The 15,505-nt window shown below is 47.2% G+C and overlaps 1 protein-coding gene across 5 annotated transcripts in view; it reads left to right on the top strand.

Annotated features, from left to right (window-relative positions):
• EPB41L4B (erythrocyte membrane protein band 4.1 like 4B) overlaps positions 1 to 15,505 on the top strand; it is a 119,665-nt gene that overhangs the window by 81,326 nt on the left and 22,834 nt on the right. For all 5 annotated transcript variants that reach the window (XM_028516223.2, XM_036022022.1, XM_036022020.1 and 2 more), the window contains exons 16-20: positions 24 to 247; positions 2,337 to 2,455; positions 7,665 to 7,790; positions 8,849 to 8,916; positions 11,697 to 11,795. In XM_028516223.2, the coding sequence (XP_028372024.1) occupies positions 24 to 247; positions 2,337 to 2,455; positions 7,665 to 7,790; positions 8,849 to 8,916; positions 11,697 to 11,795 (636 nt within the window). The remainder of the gene's footprint in view (positions 1 to 23; positions 248 to 2,336; positions 2,456 to 7,664; positions 7,791 to 8,848; positions 8,917 to 11,696; positions 11,796 to 15,505) is intronic.

The raw sequence follows: 15,505 nt of genomic DNA, 5'->3' as shown, positions 1-15,505 counted from the left end.
CCTGACTTTGACACCCTCCACAGCTACCCGCTCCCTTCCCCAGGGCTCAGCAGCTCAGACCGGCTGCCTTTCGGCATCGAGGAGAATGGGGGCACGCCATTCACGACCAAAGCTTCGGGAAGGCACCACCACCACCACCACCACCAGCACCAACACCAGCATCACCCCAGCTATGGCCTCTCGCTGACCCTGGAGAACAAGGAGGGGCCTTTGCGGTCCCCAAACTCCAGCACTAAATCGCTTACAAGTGAGTGGAGCTCAGGGGCCCAGGGAGGGTAGGGCGAGGGAAGCTACAGGGCGTGGCAGGCACCCTTACATTCTTAAGACGGACATGTCAAGTGCAGCATGGACCACTGGTAATGGCGGTGCTGGGGTCCTGGGTCTGGGCAGGAGCAGACAAGGGCCCTGAGCAGTTAGGTAGGAACAACTTAGGGAGTACGATTTACTAGTAGACTCTGATTTCATTGGAAGGTAGCGATCCTCTCTCCTCCTCCTCATTCCTTAGCAGACCCGGCACTGGCTCAGAGCAATGGACGACAGAAGGAGGGGAGCGAAATGGCCTGAGTCTCTGCTTTCCTACTTTCAGGAAAACCCACGCTATCCCCTTTCTGACATCCCTCTTCTGAGAGCAAGGTGACCTCAGGCAGACCCAGAGTGCAATGACAGGTCCCCATGAGAGAGGTTATGGGAATGTGGACGAAGCAATTAGAAACATCCTTAGCCATATGACAGTGATTTTCTATCTGTTAAAACTAACACAAAGTAGGCTTGGATTTCATATGTCTGTTATTTTATTTTTCTAAAAATTCACTTTTTTTTTTCTATTTCACCCAAGAGTTGGTCTGTGACAGTAGGGGAGGGGAGCAGGGCTGGGAAGAACTGATGATTCCTTATCATATGTGGCTTGAAAAGGCACTGAGGTGGAGGCAGGAGCCAAGAGGCTGCGATTCTTATCCTCACTATTGAGTCAGGTGCCCTTCTTGGATCCTCAGTTTTCTCGTCTGGGAAGTGGGGTAGAGGGTGTCCAGGTGGATGGCCAAGGAACCTTCCAGCGCTGACATTTCATGAGTCTGTGAGCTGGTGAAAAGAAAGAGCCATTGTGCCTTCTCCCTCTGACCACAGGAAACAATTCTGGGTTGGCTGAGCCGGAAACGGGACCTCATCGTCCCCTTGGTGTTAAAGAATCAGATCTCTGCCCCCTCATCACTAGCCACACTGCCCTTGCCTGAGGCTGTGGCTGATCTATTGGTAGCTGGGTAACTGCGCCAGCCCCAAAAGGGCACCTCCTCCAGCATAGTCTCCAAATCATAGCTGCCAGGGCGAGAGCTCTCACCAGGGAGCTCTGACCAGATGCCTTGACACCCTCCCATTGTTCTTTGCTGTCCCAGGAGAAAGCCCACACTTCTGAGCACGCCCACACAGACCTTCACAGCCTGGCCCCTGCCAAGGTCTCCAGCTTTCCGTCCACTCCTCACTATGCTCTGGCCACAGGGAACTACTCCTCTCACCAAACACTGTGCTGTGCCCCAGCTCTGTTCTTTGCACCTGCTGTTCCCTCCACCTGAAACACATTTCTCCACCCCAGCAAACCCCTACACATCCTTCAGGAACCAGCCCAAAGGTTGACAGCGAAAGGGTCTCTTAACACCCCTCCCCTATTCCTAGCTTTAGAGTACCTTCCCTCTCACTCCACAGCAATTGAATAAGCCTTTTATCGCTCTTATGTGGAGTGATCTGCACATGTGTCTGTCTCATTCATCTCTTCATCCCAGCTCCCCAGATCCCAATTGCAAACGATTCTTGGCACAAGCTTTGGTAGGTAATGAGTGTTGAATATTTAACGTCTTAATGGGTAAAGACTAGCTAGTGGGAGGAGGAGTGGTGGCGAACTAATCCAAAGCAGTACAGAAATGGAAATCAAAATGAATTTAACTTGGGAATTATACCTGAGTTTTCAAGGGCACATTCATATGCCTGTTAGCCTGAACACTAATCTTTCCAATTTGCATAGTGCTTTACCATTAGCAAAGCAGTTGTACAGGAAGGACCTCATTTTTTATTCACAGCAGTTCTGCAAGGTAAATAATTTTATTTTCAATTAAACATGGCTTAGAGGCTCAGAGAAGTAGAGTGATTCACCCGAGGCCACCCACCCAGCTCGTCTACAAGGGAGTCAGGCACACCCGCTAGGGTGTACGTAGGAGAGTCAGACTGCCAGGGGAGGAGGCAGGCGGAAGGTGTGCTGGCGGCCAGGCTGGGACAAGCATCTTTTACCACCTGTATCCATCCCTCTGTCCTTTCGACCTTTCCTTACTCATCCCCCTTGTCTCTTGCAGAACTGACTCCAGGCGCACCTGCCCTGTTCACTGAGACAGCCACCCATCTGAAGAAGCTGGAACTGGACACTGTGAAGGCCGTTGGCCCCTGGCCTGCTCTGCACATCAACATAAATAAGGTGCTGAGGACCGGAGCTGGGCGATGAGACGGGGCCTGGGCTCACTTCAGACCACTGATTATTACCCTGGCCTGCCTGCTAACCCTGTGCCTTTGTCTTGGAGGGGTTTCTACTCAATCCTTTCTGACGTTTCTGCCCAGCGTGACTTAGTTCTGGAGGCTGGAAAGTCCAAGATCAAGGTGCTAGCTGATTTGGTTCCCTGGTGAGGGCTCCCTTTCTGGTTTGCGGAAGGTCCGCTTCTTGCCGTGTCCCCACTTTCCAGGACACAGTGATCTTTCTCTCTTCCTCTGCTTACAAAGCCACTCATCCCATCATGAGGTCCCCATCTCATGACCTCATCTAAGTCTAATTGCTCTCCAGAGGCCTCTTCTCTGTATATCATTTCCTTGGGGGTCAGGGCTTCTACATAGGAATTGTTGTGGGGTGGGCCCAGTTCGGTCTGCAGCACTTCCTGTCTCCCTCTGACGGATGTTCAGTAACTATTTGCTGATGGAAGGACGGGGAGGGTGGGAGGAGGGAGGAACAGGGCAGAAGCCAGGCTGTCTGTTGGCTAGGTCTGTTCTCAGCCAAACGGAGAGCCCTATAAATAAAGTCAAGTTTTATCTCAGAACTGTAGAACGTTGGTGCTGGATTTGGTCAGTCATTTAGTTCAACCTTCTCAACGGCAGACCAGAGGAAGGGAAGTCACTTTTCCCGGTCACACAGCGGGGACCGAATCCATGCACCTCTGAAGCCTGGCCGGTCCCTTTGTACTCCACAGCAGCCTTCCTTCTCTCCTCCAGGTGTCTCAGTGTCAGTGCTGGTGACATTTGAGGCTGATAATCCTTTGTTGTGGGGGGCTGTCCTGTATATTGTAGGATGTTTGCAGCATCCCTGACCTTGACCCACCAGATACCAATACCACCCCTGTCCAAGTATAGAAACTAAATTGTCTCCAGACAGTGCCAAATGACCCTGGAAAGGCAAAATCACCCCTGGTTGAGAGCCGCTGTTGTGAACATATTTTAACTTTTAAAGTCCCCAAAGGAACAGCCTTTTTCACTCCCCGGTCATTTCTTCTGCTCTAATGCTTAACCTTGCTCTTTTACAAGAGGGAATAGGAAGAATCTGGAGGATCTGGCCTCAGGAACTCCCCCTCCTTTCCCTTGCTGGGGATTGTGGGAATGTCATACCTCCCACGTGGGCTGTTCCTCCACCCCAGCCAGCCCTCCGGTCCGCAGCAGACTTCCAGAGCTTCTCAGAAGACCCTCACTCCCTTGCACTCCTCTCCCCTGCCAAAAGCCCTCTCGATCCTTAATGGGACCCCAACTTCAAGGCCCCCCTCACCTGCTTTTCTTTCATACTACCCTCCCTGAGGGCCAGCTGGAAAGAATTCCCCCTGCAAAATGGCATTTACTCATTCCACCAACAAGTCTTTGCAGAGCAGGCCTGTCCCAGGCACTGGGGAGTCCACCCAGCACATCACGTGCCTCCACCCCAGACTTGTCTTTCTCTGTCTCTTGGCTTTCACCTTTTCTAATGCAATAAACACAGTCAGTGTTTTAATAGAGGTTTACCCAGAGTTTGACAGAATCCAAACACATTTGGTGAGGAGGTGTAGCATATAATACCCGAGAACTCAGAAGCTGTACATAATTTGCCGTCGCCGTGAGTGTCGGTGGGATGGGGACAACAGTGGCTTGCTCTGGGTTGAGGCAAAGCTGGGACAGCTGTGAGTGATTAAGCATTTCCCCGGAGCTTAAACGATAATGTCCCTCTTTTCTCTTCCACATGAAGAAACGTATCAGTAAGCAAGTACTGGGCTAGAGTGATATCAGATAACCTTGACCTTGGTCTTGCGTAGCTATATTACTGGCCCTGCAAAGCATATTACTTCACACTGTAATTCTCTATCATTAACAAAACATTCCTTGGAACAGACTTCCTAACTTATCATGATACCACAGTTGGGACCAATGTCTTCGATGACCCTTAAGGTTTTTTTCCAGCCTCATGGATCAAGACTCTCCTGATTCTTTTAAGTACCTATTCTTGATTGAATAGTGAGAAGACATTTTCATTTCCCAGTTCCAAAGTCACACCCAAAATTATCACAAGGATTTAAATCTCATCAGAGTTCACATGTAGAAACAATTTGTATCAATGATTTAAAAAGGGACCTGATCATTTCTCGATCCCCAGGCGCATCCCCAAATAAGTGGACTATTTCCAGTGATAAGCCAAAGTGTCATTCATGAATATGTTTTGAAATCTGTATTTCCATATTGAACAAGAAAGCATCTTTTCACAGTTCAAACTGAACGTGAAACACAAACTGTGGCCCTGCAGAAGAGAAGGCTCAGTGTTCTCAGAGCCACCCTGCAGGCCGGAATTGGGGTCTCCTTGTCATCTAGATGGTTCTCTCCCCTGAAGATGCCTTCTGTGCAAGCACGCTCACGGGATACTCACATTTTCCAAAACTTAGATTGCCCTCCACTCGCGTCAAATCAGGGAGAGCCAAACAGTAGGTCTCGCTTTGTCCAGATCAAACAGGAGCAAGCCAGCTTGACTTTTATGTCTAAAAAGCAGATTAGAGTTACTAAATTCAAGGGGGAAATCAACTGAATTCTCAGTCTTTTCTTGATTCAGCAGCATTCAGTGTTTTGAAAGCAGGTCTTCGGTCATGGCTGTGAGTATAACTGGATGCCCTTAGCAACGGTCAAAAACCTCGAACGGGCTTTGTGACTTATTTAATTCCTGCATTCCAGCATATCATTCACCAAAGTAAATCTGATCTTAAAATTAACTCCTCATACACTGGGGAAAACACCCATTCAGGTAGTAAACAGTGAACCGAACAGGATTTAGAAAAACGCGGTATAGTATCCTAAACGTGTACTGTAAACCTCATCTTTCAGAATAAGTAAGTTCCTTATTTCCCTTTGGAGACTTCCCAATCTCCTAAGATAATGATTCCCGTCCAGTGAGTCAGTTTTCTTCACACCCGACTCGATGGCTTAAGATCGTTCGCGTCCTCGTGTCTGATGTTCTTTCTCAGTTACGTGTTTTCTTTCCTCACCAAAGAATCGAACGTGAAAGTGTCACTCACGTCTTACTTTCTCATTGGATCGTCATCATAGTCTCGTGAAGACAGAAGCTGAGACTCGGCAAGGGTGAGGGGAGCCAGTGCAGCCCAGCGTTCAGGGCTCCCGCTTCGGACTCACCGAGCCCTGGGCCTGAATCTTGGCTCTTCTTTGAACTTCCTGTGTGACCTTGGGCAAGTGCCTTACTATCTCTGTGCTCTGTTCTTCTCATCCATAAAATGGGGGCAGTGATAGTGTCTCCCTCCGAATGGAATGCGGTACACAGGAGATGCTTGGTCAGCTCCTTGCCCATAATACGCTGTCACAAATATGAGCTACTAGCATTATTTTTCTCTTTGTCATCATCATCATCATCATCTTGTTTTTTATCGTGCTAGTCAGGGAAAGAACTGAGATTCAAATCCAGGTCTTCTGTCTCCGCTTATCTTCCTGTTACATGAAACTGCTGAGTTCTGCTTAGTCTACCAAGTGCTCCTCTGTGCGTTTGGAGGGCCCACTGAGACACTGTATTCCACAGGTGGCAGACACAAGGCCTGCGGGCCGAATCTGGCCCTCCACCTTGTTTTATTCAGCCCAGCACCTTGTTTCTACCCTGTGGCAGCGCCGAGCTCTCACTTAACTGTTAAGGAGTAGTTATATTTATACAGTTCTAAAATTACATTCAGCCCTTTGAAGGCAACTGCAAGGCTGATGTGGCCCCTGGTGAAAATGAGTGTGACACCCCTGCTATATTCTATGCCCTCTTTTCCTTATTAAATGATGCCAACCAGCCAATTGCCTGATAATTCCCCTAGGGCTTTCATAAGGCTCCTGCGATGGAGAGCTGTGTGCTCCATAGGACTTTTGAATGAGTGAATGAGATCAATTTTGGAACCTGTAGAATTCCAGGGCCTTTAGATCATTTTTGTTCTTGCCCTGACACATCATGGCTAATATGCTGCATTTAGTCCTGATATCACTAAGCTGACTTGTAGCAATCATACTGCCTTGTATCTTTCATATTAAATACATGTCTTCTAGCCCTGGCCAGGTGACTCAGTTGATTGGAGCATCGTTCCATGCACCAAAAGGTTGAGGGTTTGTCTCCGCCCCCACCCCCCACCCCGGTCAAGGCACATACCTTAGTTGCAGGTTCAATCCCTGACCAGAGCACATTTGGGGGCCACCAATCTTTGTTTCTCTCTCTCTCCCTCCCTTCTTCTCTCTCTAAAATGAGTAAGCATATGCTTACTCATTTTATGAGAATGCATAAGTACATAGATAAATAAAATACATCTCTCTAATGATAACTATATATCATTATCATCTGCATTAGCTGTTTACTGAGTGCGTGCTGTGCCCATGGAATGAGCAATGGCCACAGTAGGCAGGTTAGCAATAAGACATGATTTCCCTGAGTGTGATATGAATGCCATCCGAGATGATTTCAGGTTATAGGCACAGATGAGTATTTTCAATAGTGAGATACCTATCATAATGTATATTGTAATAAAAATAATAGCCACCAGCCTATGATTTCAGATGTTATTGCTTAGGGCACACTTACGATAGGTAGCTCCAGGGTAATCCACCTTAACTGGATCACATGGCAGAAATAGTAAACCGTGGATGTCTGAGACACTCTACGATGAGGCAGCATAGATACAGATTTCTCATTGAGAATCACGTTTTTCATCAAGATTTACTGCAAATACACCAATGAGTATTTTGCACTCTTTCCCTTGACCCAACAAGTCACAGAATTTAACCTTTATAGGTCCGAGGTAGCAGTTACAGCAGAAATAGCACTGCACTAGGGTATGGAACACTCGAAGCTTGGGTCCTGCATCTGCCTCTGGCTGTAGCCACATCACTCCGAATGAGCCTCTTCTCTTTGAACCTTCACCCCATCTTCCGGCTCATGGGCTCCCTAGTGCGTCCTCTCCCTACTTCACACGAGAATGAAGGGAGGTGCTTGTGAATCCTTTGCAAATAGTAGAAGCACTGACACTAAGATAAGGATTTCATGAGAGACCTCTCTATATGTTTAAGTCTGTGTTATTTGCGTTTATGATTAATAGGAAAGGTTAATGTGTATGCTTTCCTTTGTCTTTGCTTCCAATCTACCGTCTTTTGGTTTGTCACAGGCTGAAGAAAAAAAAGTTTCTGAGAAGACTCTTCAGACCCCACTCTTGCCTTCCCCCGTGGCCGATCATGTGAAGTGTAACATTTTGAAAGCCCAGCTGGAGAACGCTTCCCGTGTGAGTGCCCAGGTGTGTGGAGCACGGGCATCCCTTTGACTTCACCCAGCGGGATTTCCCCCAGGCCGTAGAGAAGAAAGAGGTACTCTAGGATGTAGGTCAGGGTCCAGCCAGGAGACAGGAACCACACCAGTTATATGAAGAGAAATTTTATTCTATTTTATTTTATTTTATTTTAAGATTTTATGTATTTATTTTTAGAGAGAGGAGAAGGGAGGGAGAGAGAGAGAGAGAAACATCAATGTGTAGTTGCCTCTCACATGGTCCCCACTGAGGACCTGGCCTGCCACCCAGGCATGTGCCCTGACTGGGAATCGAACTGGCGGCCTTTAGTTCGCAGCCTGAGCTCAGTCCACTGGGCTACACAGCCAGGACAAGAGAGGTTTTAATAGAAAGAGTTATTACCTGGTGTGCAGTTTTTAATTGGGTAAGTGAAGGGGCCAGCTCTGTTTGTGGCGGTGGCTATAAGGGCCGCAGAGGGCTGCGTCTCTCGCCACCTCCCAGCATGTGTGCAGCTGGCCCGGCTGGCTGAGTGGGTGTCCTTTCCTCCCCTACCATTCTGCGTGGGACTCACCAGAGGGAGGAGGACAGGCTTCTGTCAAAATCACATGTCACACTTCCTCCCGGGGTGTTACACTCATGTGAAAGGACCGATTCTGAAATCCTTTATAAACTGTAAGTGCTGTGTGAGAGCTGGTTATTATTCCTGATCTACTCGGTGAGGTGGGGGGTGAAATTGTGGGTTTGGCTTTTCCCACACCATCCCCTTCTCATTCAAGCATGAGCTGGCACAGAGCAGGTGCTCAATGAAAGTCTGAAGGCGAGCATTGATTGCTTTTGAATGATGAAGTATTAATCCCCGTGATGGGGAATGACTCAAGAAAACATTTTTTTTGTTGTTGTTAACTTACATGAACACCGGAGAATATTTGTTACTGACTGTGTGCTTGATAACTACCTCCTTTATCCACCTTCACATTGCTATAATCCTTTGAATGTAGGAGACTTGAGAACAGTTTTGCACGCCAAGGTACTTAGTTTTGACAAACCTGCCTGTTTTCTTTCACCAGGTTGGAAAGGAGGAATCAACGTTTGTAAATATCAATAAGAAATCCAGTCTCCAGGACACTAACGTAAGGTCTGTTGCTTCTTGTTTGAATGGGGAAACTGTATTCTCTGTGTCATCAACATGATCCGCAAAACATTATGCATGAGGGTTTGGGTAATAAAATTCAGAGAAGAAGAAGAAAACTAGGAGAATGGGACTCTGGAGAGGTAGAAAAAGACTGGCTTCCACAATTTCCTGTAAGCTTCAAAAATGCTTTTTCTCAATTTTAGTATTGCTGTACTAACAAAGAAATCACTTACAGTTGCTTTTCAAGTGTATAGACCTGACCTTGTTATTCGGCCCTGCTTAAGTCCTTTAAAGACGCCCCTGTGCGCTCAGGGTGCAATCCAAACCCCTTAATACAGCATGGGGGGCCCTTTTTGACCTGATTTCTGCTTGCTGTCCCAGCTTGGTTCATTATTGTTCCCTCGGTCCATTGTTTCCCTTGGCCCTCCTCATGCTGAGCTCCTTGACCATACTAGGACCACAAGTGTTCTCCCACGCTTCCTGACCCTCACCTCCTCAGAGGAAAACCTTTCTCTCCTGATCTCATAGAAAGCAGAAACTCTTCCCTATTCAACCCAGGTAAGTAATCACCTGTAGATCATGGCTGCCCCCCGACACCTGGGTGGTCTACTAACGCTGGCATGGTCTTCCTATGATAGTTTCCTAAAACAGGCCCAGGGATCACAGCATCAATCTCTTGTGACAGGCAGAGACTCTGAAACAAGCAAAGATTCTTGGGTCCCATTCCAGACCTTTCAGATCCTTTGGTTGGGGGACAATGGTGGGAATAGGAACTAGAGGTTCAATAAGCACCCAGGTAGTCTAGGAAACTCTGCTGCGGGACATTCTTATACTTGATACTAAAAATAAAAATTAATGCTTCTCTGTCATCTTATAATGCCCAGTTATTCTCAGTATAAATTTTTCTTACTCCAAAGACACATACTCTGCTACTTTCTGGACTTTTCAAAACCTTAATTCACCTCTTCCCACCCTATCCTACTATTGCTTCCCCTATTTTCCAGTCTTGGTTCATAGCATTGTTACCTATTTGTTATCCAGGCCTGACACCTGGGAGTCTTTGCCTTTCTCCTACCCGCCCTTCTCATCCAACTGGTCATCAAATTCTGCCGATTGGACTTTATATTATCTCCCACATCCACCCTTTCCTCTTCATAACTCTGATTGCGACCTCCAGCCCTCACCGTTTCTCATCCTGGATAACTACGGCTGAAGTCTTCTCAGATTCCCCCAGCTGGCCTCCTTCACCAGCATCCTCTTGGTTGCTCTAAGGGTCTTCTAAAATGCAAGTCTGACCTTGCCATTCCTTTGCCTGAAACCTTCAGTGACTGCCACTGCCTTCCATGTAAACACCTCAGTCTGAGGTCCCTCAGGACCTGGCCCTTGCTTTCCCTCTTCTTAAGCCCCTGCCCTTCCCCGGAGACCTTACCCATCAGGAAGTTCAGGTCTCCACTCTGTCTCCCACCTGGGAAGTCTTGCCTCCACCTGGTTGAGTACAAACTTCTCCACGAAGCTTTCCAGGTGCTAGCCATTCCACGCAAGCCAAGTTATGGGCTCCCTTGGTAGACTCTAAATTCTGCCAGGACTTTGTTCAGTTGAGTCAGAGGTTCCAGCCTGAAGAAATCATGAATCCAGAATACTCTGACTCTAATCCCTTATTTACTCATTCGAGTGTTTATTCGACAAACATTTACTGGGCTCGGGGCACATACCTGCCACCCTATTAGGCCCCGAGGAGAAGAATATGGGCGCAGAAGCATTAGCTCGCCAGAGGTCCCTTGCTGAGGACCTCAACTTGTTCTGATGTCCTTTGGTCTCGGGAGGTAACGTCCTATTTTTGAGATGAAAGCAGTCATGACCACTACAAAAATGTGTGAAAGCTTTTCCTTAAAGTCACTGTGTTTAGTAGGGCCCATTGCTTATCTGGCACATCTTCTTGAGGAAATTCAAAAGTGCTATTTAATGTTTCCCATTTTCACATATGTATTGAATATGTTTAGCACATGTCTTAAAGGTCTTCTGACCATGCATTTTTTCACATTAATACTCTATGGTTATAGATATAGATACATCTTTGGGACTGTGTTTAAAATAAGGTGGCTACAAGATTGCTTGGAAGCAAAAATTGGTTATCCACAAATACGTCTTTTCTCATTTTAGTAGTAAGGCGTGGTGAGGAACCAAACCCTGATATTGGGGATGGGTGTTTTTGGCAGGGAAATTTTATCTGATACCTCAACATTCAGTTCCTGCTTGCTGTATTTTCTTCCTTGTGACTTTTTTTTTGTTTTTGGATTTCCTATGACATTTTTTAAAAATTATATTTAATTAGTAAATACAATTAGAGGAGACAAAAATGGGTACCTTGACTATCATTTTTATCAAGGTATAAATTACCTGAGAAAGCAGTGCCCCTACAGCCAAAACAGTGCCACAAACGGTTTTGCTGGGGTTGTTCTGTTTTGTCTTGTTTTACTTTATTTATCTGTTTGTTTGTTTGTTTGTTTGTTTTAAAATAGTATTTTACATACAACACGATATTAGTTTCAGGTATTCAGCCTAGTAATTTGACATTTACATACCTTATGAAGCGATCACCATGCTAGGTCTAGTAACCATCCATCCCTGTGCAGAGCTTTGATGCTGTTATTGACCGCATTACCTGTGGCGTACATCACATCCCCGTGACCTATTTTACCATTCCTGTCACCTTTTCCACGCAGGCCCCCTAACCCCCTCTTCTCTGTCACCCACGCTGTTCTGGTTTTTTTGTGTGTCTCTAGAAGTCCTATTCCTATACGTGTGGAAACAGCCCAACCAGCAGTGGAAAAGCCGGAAATCAAGCCTCCCCGAGTGAGGAAGTTAACGAGACAATACAGCTTGTGAGTTCTTACTGCAGGTTTTTCAATGATAGCGACAAAGGTGATGCTGCATGTTCAGTTATGAATGCTTGCGAGTGCTTCACATCAGTCCCAAAGAGCCGTCCCCAAAAGACAGTTTATTTCCACTTTGGGTCCTAACAAGACCAGACCTTTCTCCCTGAAAACACCACATAGTTGGCATCTATAGTCATCATGAAACGCTGTGGACAAATTATTACAAAACTTTGTGGCTTAATGGAAACAACCCACAGTTGTTATCTCACCGTGTCTGTGGGTTGGGAGTCCAGGCACGGCTTAGCTGGGCCGTCTGGGTCAAGGTCTCTCACAAGGCTGCATTCAAGGTCCTGGCAAGGGCTGCAGCCTCCTCTGAAGACTCATTCATGTGGTTTGGGACAGGATTCAGTTCCTCGAGGACAGTTGGACTGAGGGCCTCAGTTCCTTGCTGGCTGGTGGCTGGAGGTTGCCCTCAGTTCCTAAGTGATGGGGGCCTTTCTAGCTTTCTCCATGAGAGAAAGCACACAGAAGAGCCAGAGAGAGTGCCAGCAAGGCCAAAGTCACAGTCTCCTGTCACCTAATCACAGAAATGACATCCCATCATTATTCATCAGAAGCATCTCACTAGGGCCAGCCCACTCTCAAGGGGAGGGACTTCCCCAGGGATGGGAACACCAGGGGTTTGTATCGTGGGGAGTCTTATCGGAAGCTGCCTTCTTACCTAATCACTGAACAGTACGAGACCTGTGGGAGGAGCCAAAGTGGCCCAGAACCACCCAGGTCTGTCCAGTTCTGCCCAGCTGAAGAAAAGTTTCTAGGGTACCTACCATTTGTACTGGGCTGTTTGAGGTACCACGGGGAAAGAACAAAATGACTTTGACAATTCCCATCCAAGGGCTCACAATTTCTCTGAAAGACAGATTGCAAATACTCATAATCCAAAGAAGATGGGTAAATACTGTCATAAGGGTGGCAGTGGTATTTGTAATAATAGCAGTACTGATCACCGTGGCATGTTTCACTTCTTGACCTTGGCCATGACATTATGTCTGGGTGCAGAATTGGTCAGTGAGCTGCAGGAGGATCTTTGGGTGCAGTGCAAAGCCTGTGGGGCTCTGGTGTGAGATGGAGCCCTGGCCAGTTTATGGCTGGAAGTTAGTCCACAAACTCGTCTTTCTTCATCTGGAAAGTGGGTGAGGTGTTTTCTACCTCTGAGGAATTTGTGAGGGTTGACCTGAGCTAATGTGGGCGAAGCCCCTAGTCGGTGACATGGCCATAGGATAAAGCAGTTCCACTCCCTTTCTTCTCAAGGACCTGCAAGCTTCTGCGAAAAGGTCAAGTTTAAGGGTTCCCAGCATGCAAAGTGTAGGACAGAGAGTGTGACTCCTGAGTCCAACTGTGAGGGGCTCTTAAGGGCAGACACACCCCACCTCATTAACTTCAGTAGAAACTTCTAGGCAGTATAAGCAGCTGTCTTTCCCAAGAAAGCCCAAACAAGTAAGATTCGAGGAATTCACAGTCCTAATGGTCTCCGAGGGACAAATTAAACCTTGAAAAATCTGTTCCCCCAAGGGTAAAGCTGGCAGGATTCGCCTTTCCTTTTACATTTTGAACTTCAAAGTGTTACTATCAGCCATTCAGGACATGCAACCATGTTGGAAACAATAGCTAATACATGGCCTGGAAGGAAAGGAAATTGAACCAACTCTCCAAATTGCCTCCTTGAAGAAAACCCTTTGTAAAACCTAGTGTGTTTGGAAGATGACAAGCTGCTTTGCTTTTCCAGAAATGTAGCTGTACTATTTATGTAAACATAGTGTAAACGTCTAAAACAATTCAAGCAAGATGGAAAAGTTCAAAGAGAGAAGTAACCAATTCCCTAGAATCACGCCATCAGATATAAGCCACGTTCCCATTTGATGACTTACTATAGGCAGTTTTCTATGCACATATAGTTTTAAAATAGAAAGAAATCATTTTGAAGAAAGTAATAGTGCTGCACATGAACTTGTACTGATTAAAGTGTTGTTTCATGAATTTAACATGAATTTACCTCAAAGCTGAAGTAAAGTTGAAAGACCTGATGAACTTTAGATATATGCTTCTTTGCCATAAGATCTAAGTTAAGACAAAAGGTTATTTTTTTCAAAAACAGGAATTTGGAGTCTTTTTTAATTTTAGACAGTATCAGTTGACTTTCTTCTGTGAGAGGACCTATTTTTTTAATGGCTTTTTATGTAAAACTAAATAATACCTATGCTTTTCAAGTTATAATTTTTTTTAATGAGGTAAAAAGAAAGTTTAGTCCCACCCTCCCACTTATCTGGCTGTGTGACTTTGGGCGAGTCATTTCACGATCAGCCGCTGATTACCATCTCCTTCTCTGAAAGTGGAAATCACAATACAGGGTGCTGTGGAAATCAAATGGGCTGTTAACGCAGCTGATCGGATGTCCTTCATCCGTGTGAATCCCAGTTCATGACATCTTATTGATTTTTCCACTTAACTGTTCACACCCTGCCTATCCTCCTTTTTCGTAATAAAGTCCCAAGTCCCCCTCTTGAGGCCTCTCCAGTCACAGAATGACCTCAGACCCCCAGAGCCCCCCCTCCGCAGCCTGCCCCACCCACACTGCAGCTGTGGACCGTGGCCCCATGTCTCCATGAGGCCCAGCACTGTGGGGAGGCCACCACGAGGGCCCCCACACAGGCCACACGGGTGCCCACTGGCTGCAGGTCTTTCATCCCCACTCTTCACTCAGCTGCAATTCTCAAGCACAACCCTCGTGCCGCAGTGGCTCCGGAAGTGCCACATGGAAACCCTTAGGGGAAGTGTGTCAGGGCCCCCAAGATGACTCACATTTGACAATTCACTAGAGGACTCACGGAATTCAGAAAAGCTGTTCCCCTCTCAGTTAGGGTTTATCAGAGCGGGAGGATGCAGCCCAAAAGAGCAAAGGAAAACAGCGCCCAGAGAGGAGTCCGGGAAGGCGGGGCACAGGCTGCCCATTGTCCTCTCCCGGAGGGGCCCCATGGGCAGTGCTTAATCCTCCCAGCAACCATGTGTGACGACGTCCATGAAGCATTGCCAACCGGAGCAGCTCACTCGAGACTCGGCATCCGGAGCTTTTACTGGGGGGTCAGTCTTGCAGGCACGGAACACTCATGTGACCGACCTTAGCTACCCAGTCTCTGCCCACCCCTAGAGATCAAACTGATACAGTGTGACCCAAAGCCCCAGGCGTTCGTGCACAAACAGGCGGTCACCACGAATCGCGTTGCTAGTGTGGACTCTCTGGCACAGCTCAAGCTCTCAGGTACACACAGATACTCTTATCAGGCAGCATAGTTCAAGGCCCCGAGGCCGCAGCCCGGAGCTGTCTGTGACCAGTGCTTCCTTTGGAATGTGCAGCGTTTGTTTTGCGCACCCAGGCCTGCTGAGCTAGCTGCCTACAGCTTGGGCAGCAGGCTGGCTGGCATTAGGGCCTGGAGGCTTGCATGAGTTCCTATACATTTGAGCAAGTGCTGTGCATACTAGGAATGGGGCATCAATGCTGCTGCTCTGGTCCTGTGCCCGGGTGATCAAATCAGAAGGACGTACCCTTCGGGAGGTCAAACCTCCCCGACCAGTCCACGCCTTGGAGGTGAGCCAGGGTGCCAGCTGAGGCTTCCCTGACCTTCATGGGGACTTCCCCTCTCGTGTCCTTTTCTGCCTGC

This window comes from Phyllostomus discolor, chromosome 3 (genome assembly GCF_004126475.2).
Source record: "Phyllostomus discolor isolate MPI-MPIP mPhyDis1 chromosome 3, mPhyDis1.pri.v3, whole genome shotgun sequence".
NCBI lineage: Eukaryota > Metazoa > Chordata > Mammalia > Chiroptera > Phyllostomidae > Phyllostomus > Phyllostomus discolor.
The sequence above is the reverse complement of the archived record's forward strand: the minus strand, read 5'-3'. Positions and strand labels throughout refer to the sequence as shown.